Source organism: Thunnus thynnus, chromosome 11, assembly GCF_963924715.1.
Source record: "Thunnus thynnus chromosome 11, fThuThy2.1, whole genome shotgun sequence".
Lineage (NCBI taxonomy): Eukaryota > Metazoa > Chordata > Actinopteri > Scombriformes > Scombridae > Thunnus > Thunnus thynnus.
In genome coordinates this window covers 14,339,027-14,360,888 of record NC_089527.1, presented here as the reverse complement: position 1 = coordinate 14,360,888, position 21,862 = coordinate 14,339,027, and the positions used below count along the sequence as shown (strand labels likewise).

The window sequence follows — 21,862 nt, the reverse complement described above, 5'->3', positions numbered from 1 at the left end:
TTCATCATGACTAATTAAATATAACTGCAGATCTGATGACTACAGTTATAATAAATTATTATAACCCTTTGACTTATAACGATTTATAACTGCAGACCTGATGACTTATCAAAATGTGTGAAACATTTAACCCTTTATTAATGATTCATATCCATTAAAGTTTTGGACTGGTCAGCCTGGCTCGGCTCTAAACATCCTGATTGTCTACTTGGTCGTTTGTTCAGGGACATACACAAAACCTATCCGGTGTGAATGCAGTCTCAGCAGCTGGCTATTTGTTTAAAAAACTCTGTATAAGCTGGCCAATCAGAACAGAGTGGGCTCATCGGGAGGGGGGCCTTAAAGAGGCAGGAGCTGAAACGGCCTGTTTCAGACAGAGGCTGAACTGAAGGGCTGCATAATGAACCAGTGTGAGTTAAATAAGGAGTTTTTTGAACTGTAAATCATGCAAAGATATTCCAGAAGAGCCCCAGATGATAAAATATCGACCCAGAAATGTGCATAATATGTCCACTTTAAGGATGGAGATGGAGACAGTAAGCAATTAGCTTGGCTTAGCATAAGAATTGGAGTCAGGGCAAAACAGCTTGTCTGTGCTGAGGATAAACTGTTGTTTGTAAAGAAATAGTTACACTACACAAGTCCAATAAAAGTGGTCTTCTGGTGAGCAAAGGCGTCACAGATCTGGGTATACTGTTAAATTTGCAATAAACATAAAAAATTATGGTTCAACATGTGTTAGCTTAGCCTTTTACTGTCCAACACACAATTATGTTGAGTAATAAAAACAGTTACCACAGTTTCTTAAAGAAATTAATTTCCATAATTAAAAAAAGTGGTTGGAAACATTTTACAACCAAGTGCAAACATCAGCAGCTAACACTTTTTGGAAAGAATATTTTTCCACTTTATGAGACAATAACATTTGTTATGAAAAGTAGGAAAACAAACAAAAATTTGGCGACACAGACACAAACACAAACACATGTCAAGCGTGAATAAAGCACTATCAATTTAAATGATACAACCAGCATCAAATACAGACCTCTTGGTCCTTAATGACAGAAAAGCAGAATAAAAGAAGTGAAAACAAACTAGAAACTGGAAACCAGTGTGATCCCAGCCCATCTACCATGAATCACCTCTGACAGCTGCTTCCACTCACAACTCCTTAACACACTAGCTACCTCATTTACAGTCAGGTATATTTACCAGAACATCCGTGTGCTTATTGTGTTACTCAAGCAGCATATTGTGGCTGGAGGAAATAATATACATTTGGTGGTCTGCCATGTCAAATCGCTGATTGACTTGGCTTTATGGTTCTGCTGAAGTGGAACCGCTAATGTTTCGCCCTGCCAGCCTCCTCCCCACCAACCAAATAACAGTTTAATGAGGTTTACCAGCCAGACTGGAGCTGGGGGACTCTTTAGGGTAATTTTCAGAATATTTGGTCCTCTGAAAAAACTCAAACATAAATCAAGACCAGTGTATAAACTTGTGTGGGTGATGCAGTGCAGAGTAGACTGGCAGAGTTAAGCGTGTTAGGGAACAGGGAGCAGACACCGGCGTGCCGACTGCAGTGCAGACCAGACTTAAATGAAATCATGAAAGTAAATAAATACGCCATTCACAGTTCCTGTAGTGGGCATACTGGCAATAAGGTCTTTTAAAGTGATACTTCACCCAAAATTTGTTTGAGTGTCACACACGCTTCCCCTTTTGGCTTGTAGATTCCAACACTGACAAGTTCAACAAAATTCAGAAAAACTGAAACCTCCATCTTCACTTCACTTTTGAATTACATTGATCATGCTGGTCATGTATTGCTTACTGACTGATTGCAGCTGTGTGCAGCACCTTTTGCATGTATGCACCACAGCATTGTCTAGAGAATCAAGTATTTAGTCATCTTTTATTGCATTGTGTGATTGTAGTTGGGTTCAGCACTTTTTTTGCACTAGTGCACTAATGCATTACCTTGTTGTGTTACACAGTATATGTCTTGTTATGTATTATGTGATTGCAGCGGTGTACAACACTTTTTTGCACTAGTGCACCACTGCATTGTCTTGTCAATTTGAGGTATTTTTTTGACATGTATCGCTTGATTGCAGCTCTGTGTAGCACTTTTGCCCTTGACAAATTTCCTTTGGGGCATTAAAGTTTATCTCATCTCATCATCACGGTCCACTCAATCCTCAGTATGTTCCAGTCATATTTTTGCCTAAATCTTCAGCTTCTGAATCACATGAATTCCTTCTTTGAGACAGGTTTGTTACGTGTATTTTGGGTGGAAATGTGACTTTGTGAACATACTGATCACAAGCAGAGAAGTAAATTATCATGCAGGGGTGGTTTGAGACTTTTTGACAGTTATTTATTCTTTTGACATGATTTCAAACTGTCCAAAGCTCCCTCTGCAATGATGGCCGGTCAGGGAACCGTTCACAGCAGGACAGTTTGATTCATAAGGATCATAATTGATAGCCAATTGATTGCCGGGTCTGTGGTCCGTTTACCTGAGATCATTTAAACTGTACTGATGTGTCCCAGCTTTTCATTAGAAGATGGCCTTATTGGTATTGCAGCATTATGACATTAAGCCAGTAAATGGTCCAGCTCCTAAACAGCTCCAAATTACAGCTTCCCCAAAGCAAATAAGTTGATGGAATCAGAAAGTGACAACCAGCTTCACAGTGAGCTCCAGTTTTCAGTCAATTTGTATTCTATCAAGAGAGCTGACATGCTCCAGGGCAGAGGAGATGGATGCTCAAGAAATGGCTGATGACAATGATCTTGACAGTGATTTTATTAACCACACAACATCTGCCTTGAAGTGATAAAAAACATATGAAAACGATTTTCAGCCACATTAGCAGAGTGGCTCTATGGATGGAAATGTCAGTCTGTTGGTCCACCACTTTGGTCCAGACTGAAATATCTCGACAACCATTAAAAGGATTGCCATGAAATTTTGTACAGGCGTTCTTGTTTCCCAGAGGATGAAGCCCACTGACTTCGGTGATCTCCTGACTTTTCCTCTAGTGGAGAGGTTGATATTTTTGGTTTTAGTGTAATATCTTTTCAACAATTATATTGGACTGACTGCCATAAAATTTGGTTCAGATAATCTTGGCGCCCAAGGGATGAATCCTAATGATTTTCACGTTTTTGTCTAACACAACAGCCTAGTCAAGTTAAAGACCAGTTTTAAAGTTAAAACTTGTTAAATGTATCAGGGTTGGGTGTGTACACGTAACCTAAATGGGTGGCTTGTTGAAAAATGGTCAACACAAGATTGAGTGGTTACTCTGCTGCCATGCACACTGTGTTCCACTGTTGATCATAAAGCTGGATTTTTCCATTTGATACCATCCAGATGCAACAAAAAACTCACAAAAGCCTCAATGGGAATGCAATATATTCTCCTCCTCCGAAATACTGCCAGCAAACTCTGCTCTCCTCTTTTATCTTTAATATAACCTCCTCTATCTATGGCTGTTTACTGTTGGTAAAGTGGTAAAAAAGTAAGCAAGTAAAGACTTAATCAGGGTGATTTGCTCAGAAGGATGGTGGGGGATTTCCCCCTCTGGTCTCTAGTTACGCCACTCATTTACAACGACCGCAATCATTTTTCAAAGGGCTTTAAAAATAAATTGTTTTCAGTTCATCTTGTATATAAAAGGAAATTTTAACATTGCTCTTGCATGTGTTCTGGTGCCTGCCAGGCAATAACTGAAGTAGTTAGAAACCAAAGTAATTTGGGATAACTTCTCTGATCATTAAATGGGCTAAACTAAAAGCTACATCCTTGTCTTTACCACAGCCATGATTCAGAAGCCCCTAAACAGATAAAAGGAAAATAAAACATGCTCAAAAGTGTTGTAAATACAGTGACTATAGTGATTTAGTTTGTTTTAGGAAGGTAAGATGCTATAAATTCATCTGATTTCCAAACTTCAAGAATAGTATTTTTTACAGTTCACTATGATATCAACATGTGTCTTGTTTCCACCAGTTGAAATAATTTACTGCAACTCTAATGCCTGTTGCAGATGCAGACAGTTTCCCAGGGTCTGCAATCTCTCAAAGAATTTACTTCGACTTAAATGTCTCAAACAAGTTGAATTTAGTTTGGCAGAACATTTTTAAACATCTTTGTTCTTGAATGTTTTCTCCAGCAGGTGGTTTCTGTTAAATATTAACTGTCACACAATGTTTTAAATTTTAACCTGCCAACAGGTAAGGGGTAAAAAAGTTGAGAACATTGCGTGAATAGAGAAAACCTGCCACAACTAGTGTGATCTGGGGACATGTTTGCCTGGGAGAAAATTTTGAAACATATTTGCTTTACATGCTCATTTCTAGTTACTAATAAGTATATTTACATCTGCCTGAAAACTTATTCATTATGGTGTAAAACAACCCCGCATAAAACACATAAAAAGAATCAACAGATGTAGAAGCTGAATACATCAACAACACAAAAACAAGACAACAAGATAAAGAAGTATTTTGGAAATCAGCTTACAGTAGCTTCTTCAGTAACACTCTTCCACTATCAGGCCTGTAATTGGTAAAACTCATAAAACGTTTAAATCTAGTCAATATGCATAATTACATATGACAAGTAACATAAATGCAAATGTGAATTCAAACATTTGTCTTTGATTACCGTAATAAAACTATGAAAATATTGATGCTGTTACCAAGGAGGAAACAACATGGTATTACCATAATACTCATAATACTGTTATTTCAAATACGCATCAAATAAACTGGTGTAAATTAAAGTTGTCTGTCATTGCCGTGTAAACAGATAAGCAGCCATGAAAACCACTGACTTATCAACTTGTAGAAATCAAACCGTTTGTCAATTTGCTGTTGTTTGTTGTTTTGCTGTTGTCATGGTAATGCATGAGACGCCCTTTAAGATGTGCATTAGAGGTTCTCAGGGTTTATATGAGTGGAAAGCACCAAACCACATAATTAGAATTCTGTGCTCCAAACCAATGATTCGTATCGCTGAAGTTAAAATTAATCAATTCTCCTCGGATCTACACGAATCTCGTAGGCGACCTATTTTGACCTCAAAAAAGCGAATTTTGCTGAAAGGTGAGGAGTCTGCATCTCTGTTCTTCCCATTATCATCAAATGTGCTTAGAAATGCACAGAAATTAAAAATATCTTTCACAGATGAACTGATCTTGAAAATAATCATTACTGTAGTCGCAGCCTCAGACCAAACATAATGATGAAAAACTGATTAATAAAAATAAATGCATTCTTGTGAGAAATCTGAGTAAATGTTATAGTCAAAATTAGAAATCATCTATAGACTCATCAATTCAAGTTAGACAATAAGTGTAATATTGATCAATTCTACAATAAATATATGATCCAACAACATATCCAACAAATTTTTCATCAAAATAAACACTGACAAAACTTGAACTGAACATAAACTCCTGCAAAGTTAGTTTCAGATGCTGTAAAGCTCTTAAAAAAGCGGATGCACCACTTTCAAATCCAGACCAGCTGAGCACTTCCGGGTGGCTCTGAACAAGTACGTTTTAAATATCAGCTGTAATTGTTCCAGTCCCTCCAATCTCCTCCATCAACCAACACCACCAGTGTGTCCCATACTGAGAACATTACCCCCATCAATCCCACCCGTGATCTGTAACAAACAAATAAGACAAGTTTATTCAAAACATATGGATTTCAGCATTTCATATGCCGTCCAATCTTAATGTCCTTCGGTTCTTTTTGTTTACTACCATTAAAAAGCTTCACAGTCACAGCCTCGCTTCCTCTGAGCACATGAGACACCCATTAAGACCACTGGCAAGCATTTTAAACACATAAAGAGACAAGACATCAGATTAGCATTGAGGAACACAAAAACAGGTCACAAAGTGCAAACATACACAACATTAAAAAAGAACTTCTGACAGACAAAAGAACTTCAAAAACATAACATTGGATAAGTCGAGAGTATGTGTCTGCATATGTTATTTGAGGTAGAGCAGGATAGAGCTGCTGCCATGAAGTCCAGTTGGAAATATGGTAATTACAGTTTGAGCGCAAATGGAAAGACCGAGTGGATGTGCTGAAGTCGTGAAGGCGAGTAATCTTTGTCCTAACCGGGATGTCGGACCTTGAATCCAGCATGAGGTAGAGAAACACGTGTTGAGTGAGTTTTATTTTAGGTTCTGGAGGATGGACCTGAGGTTGAGGCAGAGGAAGGTGTGTGCGTGGTTGGTTTTGTGATGAAGCTCTTGTATCTGGAGGTGGAGGGAGGACAGCTCGAAAAGACGTCGGTTCTTCCTGGACAAAAATAAATAAAAACCAAAGAAATACAACACAAGCACAAGTTAGTCCGTAGACAAGTGTTGAAAGGGTCCATCATCAGTCAAACTACCTGCCTGAGCAGATCAATAATGAAGTTTAAAACTTAAACATCAGACTTCACATTTTCTATTTCATTCTATTGTTTGATGTATCTGAAAACCACCAGTTTCTGAGTCCAGGAAATACAACCTACTAGTCCAAGAAATAAACTGAAAATTAAAAATGGTGAAGTTTTTGACTTGATGTGACCTCAGCAAATACACAAAGATCGAAATCCATGAGCTGATTAACAGTAAGCAGAACAAACATTCACACAAAATTGTATTTATTCTTTCAGATGTTTGTCTAATCTTTGCCTTTTTCTTGTGAATTACTGAATAATTTTGCCTCCTTGGAGCTGTAAAACACAACAGCAATTAACAACTAATAAATAAGAAGAATAAGAATTTACTTCCCCCAATTAGAGACGTGTTAATAATTGTTCAATATGTGATATCAGCATGGAGGGCCACTGTAACTACCTGATGCCGGAGAGCTTCTGTAGAAGGATGGAGAGCTTTTCCAGGGATGGCAGCTCCAGATGAGGGGTTTTAAGAAGCTGGGAGACCGTTCGGAAAAACTCGTCACAGCTACATGCCTCCAGGAAGGGATTTAGGTAGCCTACAAGCACAAAAGCACAACCAGAGCAAAGAAAAAGCAGGATATTATCAAAACAATTACTCTAATAAACAACACACATATTTGTATTCAGTGTTAAAACTTCTGAAGAGATGGAAATGATCAATTTAGTCTTGCCATACTTTCCGGATTTGCATAAGAATGAAAACTACATGAACCCACAAACAAACCATGAAAACTCTTTAACGATCAAACTGAAGAGACGGAGACACAGATGCTGGTTGGAGCGACTCTGTGATGACTGTATTTGTCCTTGTTAACTCTGACCTTCACTACATCAAACCATAGTCTTGCACACACGCACACACATACACACAGGGAGATGAAACAGGGAAAGGGCTACAGCATCGATCCACACAGATGTCAGATACACATTTTTTACATTAATAAAAGCTAATGTGGACCTTATGAAGTCCTAAAATTAGTCGGTTCCTGGTAAACAAACATTTGTTTCTGCTAAACTTACATTCCTGCTCCTTCAAAAACTAACTCTCCACTGTCTTAAACCACGCACCAGGGTGAGGGAATACAATCTGAGCAACAGAGGGACATTTTTTGGCTGGTACAGCGGTCCTGCTGGCATCAAATCACAGCAGAAGACTGGGACCGGGAAGAACGGGATCAGGTTCAGATGAGGAGGGATAAGAAAGGGTAGAATGTAATTATATGAGAAGGATAAAAAGGGATAGGATAGTTTGGTCAGTCTTTTCCAGCAAAAACACCACCTCATCTCAAGGTTAAAAAGCTTAAAAATGTAATGTTATGTCAAGAACAATTTTGATACATTTTTTCTTGCGCATTTGGTATATTTCAAAGTTTAATGTCATCCAAACTGTTGTATAAATTCCTGACAGCGAACGGACAATGTGGCTGTCAGCTAGGCTTCATTTCTGTAGCTGAACATCAGTACAACAAATGTGTGAGGTGATGGGAGGTGTTAATTATATTACCTATCAATTATTCTGTTTACCTGATTGTCTTTCTATTAACAAATTAATCTGTTCAGACTAGAGCTGCAACAATTAGTCGATCAATTGATTCGTTCATCAAACAAAAATTACTATCAAATTATCAAAAAGCAAAATGTTTTAGTAATTTTTTTAAAGCAAAAATGACAAACATGTTCTTGTTCTAGCTTCTCCAGGATTGATGAAAATTACAACAGGCATTTTTTCACTATTATCTGACATTTTATAGACAAAATGATGAATAGAGAAAATTATCGGCAGATTAATCGATAACTAAGTCCTAGTTAAGACTACAAAATGTCAGAAAATAGTAAACACAAGGTAACATTTAAGGTTATCAATCTACAAACAGTGTAAAACCAGGAGATGTTCAATTTACAATCATATAAATAAGAAAAAAAGAAGCAAATCCTCACACATTTGAGAAAATGGAAATGAGAGTGTCTGACATTTGTTTTTAAAATTACTTTACCATTAATAGATTATCAAAACTGTTGATATATTTTCTATCAAAAGACTAATAACTTCAGCACTAAAGAGGTGACACAAAAGTTGCAGATATAAGTATTAAGCTTATTTATTCCGACCAGAGTGAGAATCATTTAAAAACTGATGGGGCACCAGGTCCTTAGTTTATTGAAATTATTATCAAATTGTCATAAAGATGTTTGCAACTGGCCTGGGTCTGTCTTATGGTAGAATTTAGACCAGGAGCATAACAAGCATTTGCAGCACCCAGTGATTTAATCTGTGCTACATTCTACACCTATGTCAAAGACAAAGCTGGAAACACACACACACACACACACACACACACACACACACACACACACACACACACACAGAAATACAGACACATTTCTTTCGACTTTGAAGGTCGATTACATACTGTAGGTGCTGTGGGAAACATCACATAGCAAAGAGCAGTGGTAAAAAGCCCCTGTCTAAAGTGATTTAAGCAGGTCATCAAGAGCTTTTCTTTACTGCAACAACACCAAAACACATAACGACCCACACTTCTCCACAGTGGTGAGCATGGAAAGAATGCAAACCAAACACACACACAGCAAGTGGGTCCATATGTGACCATGGAAGTTGAATACACTGTATGAAGCAATTTGGTGGTTAATGTACTACCCACTATTTACCAGACATCAGTCAAAGCCAGTAAAACACTTCTACTTAGTGAGTTTGTGTATATGTAAGTGCATTTTTTGTGAACTATGAAGGTGCTTTTTACAAGATGTGTTGTGTAACAGGTACGGCATGTGACTCTACTTCATACATTAAAGTCTAGCTGTGGCAGTATGACCAGGACGCTGTGTGTACGCGTGTGTGTGTGTGTGTTGTGTACAATTAGACCTTTTTGTTTTGTTTTGTTTTACTGGCAACCTTCAGGTGTAAGCGTCTCTCTCCCTCCTCCTCGCCCCTCTCCTGTCTCCCCTCATTACCGCTTGTAAAACACAATAATTAGCAAGTCTTACTAGACTTACAGTCCCCTTGAAACACAACTGCACGCAGGTCTGGCCCCAGTCGCCTCTGGCGCATGGCTCTGCTGTCTATTAGCATACAGCAGTCTTAAATGATACGGCTCATAACCCTGCCGAACTCACACTTCTATGGAAACCTGCTGCAGCTGCTGTCTCCTCCTCGTCCGACTCAATCAAGTCTTTTTGTCATCCTGTTAAAAAAAAAAAAAGGCGGGAGGTGGTGGAGTTCCAAGGTTTTACAACCTCAACTTCCAAATCCATCGCCTGACCACTGTTTATGACCGACGTGAGCTCAGACAAACCACTACCTCTCACATGTGGTTTTTATACGGGGATGATATGGAGTGATACTGCAGGAGAAGCTGGTATAAATCAAAGTAAATAGTGATAGTAAAGACAGTCTATAAATCTAGGCTAGAAGAGTGATCACAGCAGCTTTCAAAGGTTTTTTTTTTTTTTTTTTTTTCCAGGCAGTGTTGAGGTCACTTGGTTGGTTTGGACTCCCTCAGTGCAGTAACGGGTTTCAATATTCCTTTTACTTTACACCTCTAAAATCTGTCACAGTTTGACTTCCTCAGTTTAGCATTAGTCAGTTTATTAGAAGTTTGTAGTATGATTATCTTATAATTAATGAAATAAGATCTTCACACTGTATCATAACATACTATAGTGACTGAGAACACTGCACACAGTGTGGTGGTGATGTATCATTAAGTCGGCTGTGTTGTCACCGTTGACTCCCACTCACACAGTAGGTTCTGATGGTTTTAATCTTCACCTGCTTTATAGCATGAACATACTGACATGACCCATTGGGGGAAAAATGTGTTGTCTCTTTTTATTGTTATCTCTTTTAATAATTTTGCCTGTTGCCTTCTACCAGATCAATGTGTATGTACCGGTATGCATGTGTCAGCAGTCTACAAAGAATCTAATAAAAACTACAAGTAAACTACAGCATAAGCATTTTTTAATGCCAAGGGTATATTGGTTATTGGCCAATTCTGACCATCAAACTACATTTAAGTCCTTTTTAACAAATTCTTCCATCCACAAAACATTTTTGGATGGATTAAAAACTATGAGAAGAAAATGCCAAATGATGATGAAAAAAAATCCAAGCAAACAAAAAAAAACTGTGTCATTACTATCGATTACACTCATTTTTCTACATTCAAACTGAGGCTAAATATCAAATTGAGGTACATTATACGGATCCTTTTGTGAAGACTGATTAGCTCAGTGTGAAATATGTGGAAGAAATTACTTATATGTCAAAAAAACCTGCTGCTTCTCACCCTTGGTGCAGTCTCTTAATCACATGAGTTTGATGAGTTCTACACTACAGTCTGTCTGATGGTGTGTAGCCATAATGTGTAGCCAAAAATACAACTACTTACGCGACTGTTCTGTGAGCTGCATCAGAATATCTATGGATGGATGCAGCCCTCCGCGGCCGACCCGAAGCACCGACAGCAACATGCGCACTCCTCCGTAGTAAATGAACAGGCCTCGACTCTCCTCACACATCAGCTCAGTATGGAGGGCGTCCAGAGCCTGGGCCAACACGTCAGCTGCACACACATATGCAGAATTATTTAATGTCTTCACGTCATTTAAGTCTTACATTTGGAATTTAATCTTGCATCTAAAACTGTTGCATGCATTAGTTAGAGCATAAAGTGCTGGGAAAAGAAACTGATAGAAGCTAGATTAGGTATTTTTACATTATAAACCAATCTATAGAAAAATCTTCTTTCCAGGGTACAAGCCTCATCTTCCATCATAGAGAAGGGTTTTTCACTATCCCAGCTATCCTTTCTTTCTCACACTCTACTAATGTGCTTTGGTGATATGTGCAGTTCACTTTTGAAGTACAGAACTCGTTTTGTCTCAGATAGTTCTGAGAATTTTTGAAGCTCTACAAAAAAATGCTCTTCAAATGCCCAAACGTACTGGATTTATGCAACCTGACGTGGGATAAAAGCTTTCTTTTATGATTTTGAAATGAGCTCCATCTCAGAATGGTACCCATTATGTGCAGAATCCCAGCAAAAATTAAGGGGAAGAAACATCTACCCATTGCACTCAATCTGGTTTCATGTCAATCCAGAGCAGGAGAGAGAGCAAACCTGGTGTGCAGATTCACAGAAAATAGTCTATATAGTCATAATGAAATGGCCCTTGAGCTTTGAAGATGGATAGTCATTTCAGAGAGGAAGAAGAAATATATCAGCTATGTAACCTGCACCCATTTAGTTCATGAAAACAAGAAGATAAAGGCCAGGGACCAAAATTTGAATGTAGCAAAAAGCTCCTTGCCCTTTTCAAATAATTGGATCCAACAGTTCACACATATTTTACTACATTAAAATAAAAATATCAACCATAATTCTGGGGATCACATAAGTTATTACAATTCATTCTCTGGGGACCATGAATGTCTGCATGTAATCTCTGTTAGCAGCAGCATGGCCAGAGGGAAGCACAGCCAGCTAGCCTCTGCTAGAAGAAGCAGCTGGTCTGAAGGGCAGCTGAGCGAAATGGAGCCTGCGGAGGAAGCACCAGGACCATCGGGGTGAAACAGTCCGTGGAGGGAAACACAGTCAGGCGGTGGAGGAGAAGGCAACAAATTGGCCTCTCATAATCGGCAGAAAATGTTCATTTCATGCCGTCGCCGATATTTCATTTTAGAGCCTATATTGGCCGATACCGATGACGTGCCGATAATATTGTGCATCCCTATTAAAATTAGTTCAGTTCTTGCAGACTTTGTAACTGACTAGCAGTGAATGATGCCACAGGACTGTTATCCAGTTTATTGTAAAAGACCTGAACCCTTTCTAGACAGTGATGCCAAGGGTTTTAGGTGACTGTTAATCAGTCCAACAGTATGTAAAGTTCATCTTATCGTCAATAAGGTGATGCCGTCTGGTGTTGTTACAAACAAGTTTACAATAAATAAATGTATTCTTTATTCAAGGGATGGTGGGGGCTCTTTAAACATTGGTGTTGTGTTAGAAAAATACACTTGTCAGTCTAAAAATCTATTTATTGTCCTTATCAGTTATCGTATTGGCATTAACCACAACAAATAGAAAATTATCAGTTAAACTTTATTGGCCCTGAAATTCCATATCTTCTATATCAGCGCATCTGAGAATTTTTGTGTGTTTTATGTCTTAAAACAAGAGGGGGATCTGGAGGGGATTTTTAAATATCTTTGGGTTCTTTTCTGTTGGCCTAAAAACAAGCAATTTAAAGATGTCACCTTCATAGGCATTTCCCCAACTTTCTGACTTTTTATACAGCAGATGCTTTATTGATTAATTGAAAAAAATAATCAGCGGAATAATTGAACAAAAGAAAATAGCTGATTCATTATTATAACCCTACTGTTACGCTTGAGACCCATTTATTCATGTAACATCTGTTTGCGGTTTCCATTTACCTTGTGTGACAGTGCGGAGGATGATGAGGATGGAGAGGATGCGTGTGTGAGGACAGGGGCTTCGGTAAAGGGACCAGTTCCTGGACGGTCCACCAGCAACCCCACTGCAGGACTTGGGTAGGTCTGGATCTTCAGACTGGGACGCTGTTGGCTGGGCTGGTGGCTTTGATATCGTCTCTCCTATCCGCCGCAGAGTGGCAAATAGAGCTACATGCTGTGCAGAATACGCAAAAACACATATACACACACACACAATTATACAAATTATACAATTATACAAAAAACTGTATCTGTGGTCAGTTACTTTTGTTATATAACTGTCAAAAATAGGAATGATATGCCTACAATAATCTTTATCAAATACCACTGTAGAAAATACGAGTTAAGCCTGACAGTGAGTCAATAAGCTCCTTCTCCAAATAATTGATGAAACCAATAAATCAGTGAAATAAACTAAAGCTAGTATCCAAGATTTATGTATTTCCAAAGCAAAAAAGGAGCTGGTGGTTTTCAAACTCACGACATCACTCTCTCAGTTTCTATTCCCTCTCCCCAAGGTCTCCACTGGCTCCACGGGGACCCCAGACTTGAAGTCTTCTCCCTTCCTCCACTTACGAATTCTGGCCTGATACTGGCTGGTTTTAGTCTTAAAAGTGAACACATGTTGCAGCAATAAAGGAGCATGTGATTCCAGTTGAACATCAAGCATGTCACTGAGCAGAAATGACATGACCTGACAAACAAACATGGAGGGGCCAAGCTCCCTGAAGCAAGACTGGAGAAGAGGACTGAAACTTGGAAGTTGGAGGCCATGGATGGAGAATTAGGGTTTAGATGGGCAGGGGGTGCGAGCAGCAGGCTTGAGCGTATTATCGAGTGTATTATAGGCGGCATTTTAGATTGAAGATGTAAGTGTTGCGGGCTGGTATTTGGCCTTCACAATATGACAAGAATGTCAGCTAGTTGCTAAGATTCAAAATAGAGAGAGACGATAAACTTTCCAATCACTTGTCATCCTTTCAACCACTGCTTTTTATCGCCCGAACATACTTCAAAGGCAGGTGATCCGATAAACCTGGCTTTAGCGGGCAGCTGCCAAGAGTGGCAGATTCAAGATTCTTAAACTGACAAGCTCACATGTGGGTGAACAGCTGTTGAGGGATGCCTTATGTATGCAATGTATGGTTTGTAAGAGATTTTTAGTAAATTAAACAACACCCAAAGCTCAATTATGGAGGGGGATACACATCCTTATCAAAAGCCACAAAAACAGTCTGTTCTAATGTCTAGACTGTGTTCAACACACAGAGACAGGCAGGGGACTTCAGATAACCGTGCTTTTCATTTGAACACAAGATGAAACTCGACAGGACCTCCGCACATTAAAGCCCGTCTTGCTGTGAGGGGAGATGTAGTGATAAAGTGGATATCCCCAGCTTGAAGTGGATGTGTAGCTGTGTGTTAAGGGAAAACTCTTGTGTCGTGTTTGGTTTCTGCAGCATGTTGTGAAAGTGTCCCAGCAGCTCTCTGCTTGGAAAATATCAATCATCTCTTGCAAGGCCGAATACTAATAACTGAGGAAGATGCAGGCCACAGAATTAACAGCATTATGTAATAGAATGTAATCTCACACCTCTGTGTTGTTACTTTTTGACAGCCCAGATAATCCATTACAAAAAGAGGGTGAATGCTGCAGAAAAGCAAGGATATCCAAGAAAAACATTTTCAGGGATGAACAGGCTCTTTTCCGATTGATGCTCCCCTTTGGAAGCCATGTGGGAGGTAATATGTTTTTGGACAAGAAAAGCAGATGACATTTTTAAAGTCAGCCACCTAAAGAGTGTACAAACAGGCTTTTGTCATTTTTTTGGCAGTCTCTGACTGTAGAATAACAGAGTAAATATTCCCATTTCTGTGTTAGGAAAGTACTTATTATCTAGCCTTAGGTCACTGTCTTGGTTACATATCTTATTAGCATTGTAGCTATAGTGATGTGGCTCCTTCCTAGTGGTTACTTGCTGAAAGATTTTATGAAATGGCTCTGTGTAGTGGCCACAGGCAAAACTGCAGGTCATGTGACACCATCTAACACAGAAGTGACTTTTTGGCACACACACACACACACACACACACACTCACAACACACAAAATAGGAAAATTTCCTGAGCATCAAACATATTGCTCTTTGAACTGTCAGAATTTCAAGCATTAGCCTGGGTCCTTAAATCCAGATGTTTGGGTAGAAATGGAAAACTATTAGGTTGATACCACACATGTTCTTCTGTTGTATCCCATCTCGTCTTATCTTTACCTGTGCGCTGTTTTCGATTTGTCTCAAAGCCCAGTGGATGAGGCGAAGAAGGTTGAGGAGGAGGTCAGGTTCCGACAAATGAATTTGAGAAAGCTGATCTGCTAATAACGGCAGCACCTAAAGAATCAATGATAACTTATGACTTTGATTTCAATAAAACTTTGTTCATGTACCATCCTACATGGTTCTTTTTTTGCTTAGAATATAGTTGTAATGAAATCCACCTTGAGGCATCTCTCGTTGAGTATAACCTCCGGAGGCAGAAACTGGCCTACATCTTTCCCTTCATTTCCTGCTGTTGATGAGAGCGTCTGTCCATCAAGTACCCAGTCCAACAGAAAGGCCAGGAGTTTTATTGGGGTGTGACTGGAGCTGCCCTGAGGGAAAGAGGGTGAAATAATAAAGGGTTAAAAAATATTGTGGAAACAGTCATCTGCAGCTGACTTTGTCACAAGATATTTACTCTAGTTAAAGCAAGGGTAGGTAATTTATTTTAAAAGCATTTTGTTATATTTGTTGAAATTCTCTGTACATCACGACAGCAATCAATAAATTGAATGCTCTGATAGTAAAAGGAAAAAAAACCTCAGTATCTGTGACTGGCGCAACCCTGTAATAAGTCTGTCCAATCATTTCATTTGGCCTGAATGACACAGAAAGTTTGGAGGCCAGGCGAGCAGTGGCATACCGACGGATAGGAAGTGACGGGACTGCATGAATTGCAGGAGGAGAGAAGAAAAAGATGGTGATGGTGAAAAGATGATGATATGAACGGAAAGCAGAATGAAAAGCAACACGCGATCTTCGGACTATTGCCTGTGGCGCAGGGGGAAACTGAACAGTGAATAATCTTAACAACGCCAGGGCAGGAGATTTTCAATGGAAGTGATTTTGGCTCCCAGAAATGCAATGTGACATCACTCGAATTCACTCATTACTTTTGTGGTGGACTTCAAACAGGTGAGAGGCGGTCCTGTTTCATGTTTACTAAAGGTTGCTGTGCCTTGAGAGGTAGTTGTGTGTATGAGTAAGTGCAGTAGTAAACACTGATGTGTTGTGTTACGCGAACGTATGAAGCGCGTGTATATGCCTGTGCTTGTCTGGTGGGAGGGACTTAGGACGGAGAGTGGATGGGGGAGAGCTGCAGGAGAAGGACTTTATTTTCAAATTTTGGCATTTATCTGCCTTTTCCAGAACACTACCTACCCCAGCTTTAAAGTTGTTGTTTTGATTATACTTTTATTACTGTTATATTAGTTGTATTCTATAATATGTCCATCATGCAGTCACAATGAGCATCTAAGCAAAGAAAAGGAAATTCAAAGGAATAATAGTTTAAATGCATTAAGTATTTCGGCTCAGTCAGTGCTCTCTGAATAAAACAGTAAAAAAAAAAAATCCTTGAAATGACAAGTACAGCTGTATCCACCGAGGAGTGTATTCATCTTCATACACAACAGTGATGATAACATAACAGTATCACAAACTATGATTTATCATGTCAGCTGGCAGGGTGAGTGTGGTTAATGGAGAACGGGTTTTGTACTGTTTCCAGCCCAGATATGTGAAAATTAGTGTCTGACCAAGCTAAATGATAAGTGGCCTTGTTTTTCAATAAACACATCAACGATAAATGAAGCAATGCAATTAGATTGGTAGTACATTCAACTGTAAACACTAACACACAGACACACACACACAGACACACACACACAGACACACACACACAGACACACAGGGTTTTTGAAATACCTTGTTGCTGGGTTTTAAAGGAGTGGCAGCTTTCTCCTTTTTGGATGCTTTAACACACTCTGTGCTCACTTTGTGGCAACCTCTTGATGCTATGCTGTGCTCATGTTTTCTCTGAAAAAAAAAAAGAAATCAATAAATTCATGAATGAATGAATGAATGAATAAATGAAGCAACATACAGCAGAAACTTCTGCTTTAACATTTAACCAAGAAAAAAATAATAGAATTGCTGTATGTAACAAACAGACAACACTGACTGGTTCTGTATCATTTTTTTACATAAACGGGCCAAGACAAATTAATTGCGCACACAGCTGCTTCAAAATGTTCCTCACAAAAATAGGGAACAAAATATCATATTTTCAAATCTCTGAGAGAATACATTGATTACCTGTCCTCAAGTCTTGACTAAAAAAATTAAGCAATGACCATTTGAGAAGTGTTTTTTCGTAGGTTGTCACCTGTAGGTTTTCAAGTCGAGCCTGCACCCTCTTGGACTGGCTTTCCAACTTCTTATTCTGTTCACTGATCTCATTCAACTATTGATGGAAAAACAGTAAATGTCAATATGCAAGACCAATGTCTGGAAAATCACTCCTTAATTTGTTTTTATGTATAATATACAAAACTACAAAAACAAAAAGGGGGTGAGGAGTGGGGGTTGTGTTTTTTTGAAAGATGAAAAAAAAAAACACTTAAAACTTCCCATCAGGCATTCATAAAGTAATAAAACATGTGAAGGCTGTTATACAAAAGGCCTATGTCACAGCGCCCTCCTGTGGTCCAAGGTACTAACTGCTCTGTATGAGCCTACTCCTCCACCAATGAGTCTTGAAGATTTCATCAGGAAAAAGAGAGCTCAACATGGACTGGGTCTTTGCACAGTGGATAGATAACAGTAGCCTCAAATTTATGATTACTTTCAAAGCCTTTTGACCCCTGTGTTAATGTATGTGTTCAATGTGTTCATGTTTACAACAAAATGAAGACAAAAAACCCCCCAGCTGCCGTGGGTTAACTATTTAACATGCTAAACAAAACACGCAAACACACAGTCATGGTTTGTGTGTGCACACTTTTAACCTGTTTCTTCATGTTATCATTCAGCTCCTTAATGGTGTCAAAGCTGGACTTGAGCCTCCTGTTCTCCTTGCTCCGCTCTCGAAGGAGATCCTGCAGCTGGCTCAGCTCTTGCTGGTGTTTCTAGTTAGACATACATACACAATTACACATAATGAACAATGCAAGCACGCTGACAATGCTTTAACGTTTCAGTGATAAATTACACTGAATTGAGTTTGCTATTAAAATTGTATAATAGCCAGTCCATGCCGTCCTTGATGGAAGGTTCTTACTGACCATGACAGAAATGCAATTAGTAGGTTAATTTGATTGAATTAGTCTGATAATTTGATTTGAATAAAATAATAGCTTGGTTCAAAGATCAGGCTGGATTATTGCAATTTTAAGAAAGTGTATTTCCTGAAAACATTAGAGTTTATTTAAGCTATCTAACATGTCTGTACACATAGATTAGGTTATACCTGTAATCCTTCTTGTACGTGCAGATTTAGAGTAGGTTTAGAGGCAGAACGTTATCTGATAAAATCTTGTCATAACACAATAAATTGGTATGTCACTGCACTTTTAATGTCAAGACATGATGCAAGTTTGTGATGGAGGACTACAGAGTTACTTTCTGAAAGTGGTAGTGTGGAAGGGGAGGAAACAAGGTCAAGATAGAACACATAGAATGCATCATTAGTTTTGAATATAACTGGATGAAGTGTATATGAATCTGACCTCCTGTACAGCCACGATCCGAGTGTGGAGCATCTCCTCCAGCCCAGTCAGCTTTCCCAGGGCCTCCTCCTGTTGTTTCAGCCTCCTCTCTCGCTCCTGCAGCTGCCTCTCCCACTGCTGCTGGCTTTGTCGCTCCGCCTGCACACACACACACAAACACACATATACAAACACCTGAGAGGAAGAAGCAAGAATCCAAATGCAACTGTTGATCTATATTTCCCCCATCTAGTTCAACTGACTAACTGTTAACTTAACAATATATTGGCTGTGCTCGCTCACCTTTAGTTGTTCATAGATGGTCATCATCTCCTGGTAAACCTTCGCTAATAATGAGGAAGGGGAGCGGCACGAGTCGGATGATTGGCAAGCTCTCTGTAACTGGGCCTTAGTTTGGTGGGACCCTGGGCTACCATCCAGACAAGAAGGCAAGGTCACATCTAGACAAATAGAGGTAACTTATTATCTATTTATAAGAGAGAGCAGCAAGAAAAGTCAGGAATTTCTGCAATAACAGGAAATTAAGAACTTGTCTGATGAGACTCAAGGATTAATCAGTGAAGCCTAATTTATTATTCATGATCTTGTCAAGTCTTTAGAGGGATATCATTTATTTTACAACTGCAATCATATCAACCTGACTGTTCTTGAAAGGATTTTCCTCCGAATGTAGAAACCCTGAAATGATTTCAGCAGCTGCTACTTTGAGTTTACTATGAGGTGGTCAGTTGTAAGTTAGTACTTCCTTATTAAGCACAAACACTGATGACTGGTTATCCTCTGATGTACACAAACACACCTGTTTCTGTAAACAGCACCTGAGAGTCCTGAAGGGGAGTCGATGTGCAGTCCCCACTGAGGTCCTCATCACTGCCATGTAAACTACTATCACTACAAAACCTAAAACAAGACAGCATCATGTTTCACTCATTGCATAATACTCATCATAAACATGTAATAGGTTATCAGTGAAAGTCAATTCATGTGACTTACTGGTCAGGACAGCTGGAAATGGCTTTAAACAGCTCATGCAAAGTTTTGCGGTAGCATTTCAACTCTTTACTTGGGTGTTTGGATCTATGGGCGGGAACGAGCCTTTGTTCTGCTTCTAAAATAGTAGACATAATGCAATGTCAGGCATATTATATTAGACATTTTTTGTCAAGGATCATCAGATGTGGATTAACACCAATGAGTGTGGCTTAACACTCAGTTAAAACACTGTAATAGAATATATAAACCTGCATATTCTGTGTGCTAGGTGATGAGATGGTAAGGAAGAGAGTGAAGCTACAGTATGATCAATACAGTCACCCTTCACATCCTCTCTTTACTTCTCCAGTGAGTGACATAAATACAGTATTGACTAAATGCGTGTGTTTTGGCGTTGGAGACTTGCTGGTACTCAATCAAGCGCCTCTGGAGGACCATGTGAAGGTCCCGGGTGGTACACTTACCATCACTGCTTTTTGAGGCCTTTTCCTCTGATAGCAACTAAAAACACAGGACAATAAACAGTTTTAGGTAAAAGCATATATATTATGTATGATATTGTATGTGCTGTGACACATCCTCTTATGTGCGAGCATTTCACATTTGTGTTCAACCATGTGTCAATTAATGATGACGTTTGTGCCCAATCAATAAATATATCTGGTAGCACACAAGTTAAACTTTATTTTTTACAGTTCATTATTAAGTTAGGTTAGTAACTATGACAACCATCGAGCAGAGCAACGCATTTGCAACTTTAACAGTTTAACGTTAGCTAGCTAGCGTTTGTTACTTGACACGAAGTGCTACTTTACAAAGAGTTAAAACGACACTTTGGTTAAGCTACAGCGTAAATACAGTAAAAGCTGTTCATGTTTTATTGAAGAATGGCGTGAAGTTCTTCATTTAACGTTAACTTAACTTTTAGTTAGCCAGCATTACGGCATTAGCTAACGTTAAACAAACAAAGCCATAGCGTTAGCTCGATTTCGCATATAACCTAGTAAAAGTTAATTTGGTGATAGCAGTGACAGACCACTGACAGAGAGAGACACACACAGTGTTACGCATTGTTTCAACAGGTTAATGCTAGCATTGCTGCCATGAAGTTGTACCAAACAAGTTGAAAAAAAGATGCAAACTTGGCGTTAAACACAAACCTGTTTTCTCCTCTCCAAATATTTCTGCGTAGGTTTCTCGACTGTATTAGTCATGTCAGTCTTAAACTGCTTGTTCATAGCTTGTTAATATTACTGTCATTCAAATCTAAAAATGCTGCGGGCTTGAGTTTCTGCAGTTTAGTTGCAGCTCAGCTGTCGTTAGTATCAAGTTGACGCAAAGTAATACACACTTCCAGTTGGAGCTTCCAAATTAAAATCGATTGTAAGAAACACGTGTAGTCTTTCGGCTGTTTGAGATGCATTAATTTGAAATTTCAATCCTCGCACTTCCGGTATTTCTCTACTTAGTTTATATTAACTTAACTCAGCCTACAACCAGTCTCGTTTGTCGGCAGTGGAAACGAACACAATCCAAATTTGGCGGATGAATGACATCACTGATCACGTGAGGGTAATGGATAGGTTCACTATCTTTTAAGTCTGTCTTAAAACAACAGTCAGGTGCCCAAATAAACATTGAAATTGTTTTTCTTGCTGTAATCATTCCTCCTGTTCATACTGGCCATTAGAAAATCCATTCATAACGTACTTACAATACAAGGGGGACAAAAGCCTCCTTCTGTGTAAAAAATATATATATTATGTAAGTTTATCTGAAGCTAATATGAAGCTTCAGCTGTCTAAATTAATCATATCAAGTAGATATCTTTCAACGTCACAGTCTTTTTAGAGCCCCTCTTTTTGTCACTATACTTTCACTGCAACTCAACAGGGAAACACTGTCTGAGGAAACACAAAGAGGGAATTTGATGCCAAAAAGACTGTAAATGTGGAAATCAGGCTGTGTCTGCTTTTTTTATGAATGTTTTGCCAAACAGAATTACAGTGTTACTGATATCTGATTTGCTGCTACTTAAGTCTCCCAAAAATTACAGTTTG

The 21,862-nt window shown here is 38.9% G+C and overlaps 1 protein-coding gene across 3 annotated transcripts; it reads right to left on the bottom strand.

The window, feature by feature from the left end:
• Window positions 1-4,108: 4,108 nt before the first annotated feature.
• Window positions 4,109-21,306, bottom strand: LOC137192519 (coiled-coil domain-containing protein 138-like). Of its 3 annotated transcripts, none has more exons than XM_067603278.1 (15): window positions 20,963-21,306; window positions 20,267-20,303; window positions 19,803-19,917; window positions 19,609-19,709; window positions 19,092-19,249; window positions 18,810-18,947; window positions 18,090-18,209; window positions 17,468-17,545; window positions 17,008-17,118; window positions 15,480-15,632; window positions 15,256-15,372; window positions 12,945-13,158; window positions 10,894-11,067; window positions 6,879-7,017; window positions 4,109-6,329 (listed from the first exon to the last, which is right to left on the bottom strand). In XM_067603278.1, the coding sequence occupies exons 1-15, from the start codon at window positions 21,038-21,040 to the stop codon at window positions 6,212-6,214; spliced, it is 1,851 nt and encodes a 616-aa protein (XP_067459379.1). In that variant the 5' UTR covers window positions 21,041-21,306; the 3' UTR covers window positions 4,109-6,211. The 3 variants fall into 3 exon arrangements, 2 of the variants coding, with proteins under 2 accessions (XP_067459379.1, XP_067459378.1); XM_067603277.1 differs by having other exon boundaries at window positions 4,109-6,333; window positions 20,963-21,304; XR_010930582.1 differs by lacking the exon at window positions 4,109-6,329 and adding an exon at window positions 9,617-9,684 and having other exon boundaries at window positions 6,884-7,017; window positions 20,963-21,305.
• Window positions 21,307-21,862: the final 556 nt, after the last annotated feature.

Coding starts and splice junctions, on each gene's coding strand:
- LOC137192519 (XM_067603277.1), bottom strand. CDS start 21,040: ATGAACAAGCAGTTTAAGACTGACATGACTAATACAGTCGAGAAACCT. Junction 19,710..19,802: donor ATTTCCAGCTGTCCTGACCA/GTAAGTCACATG, acceptor GTCTTGTTTTAG/GTTTTGTAGTGATAGTAGTT. Junction 11,068..12,944: donor CCTCCGCACTGTCACACAAG/GTAAATGGAAAC, acceptor ATGTGTGTGCAG/CTGACGTGTTGGCCCAGGCT.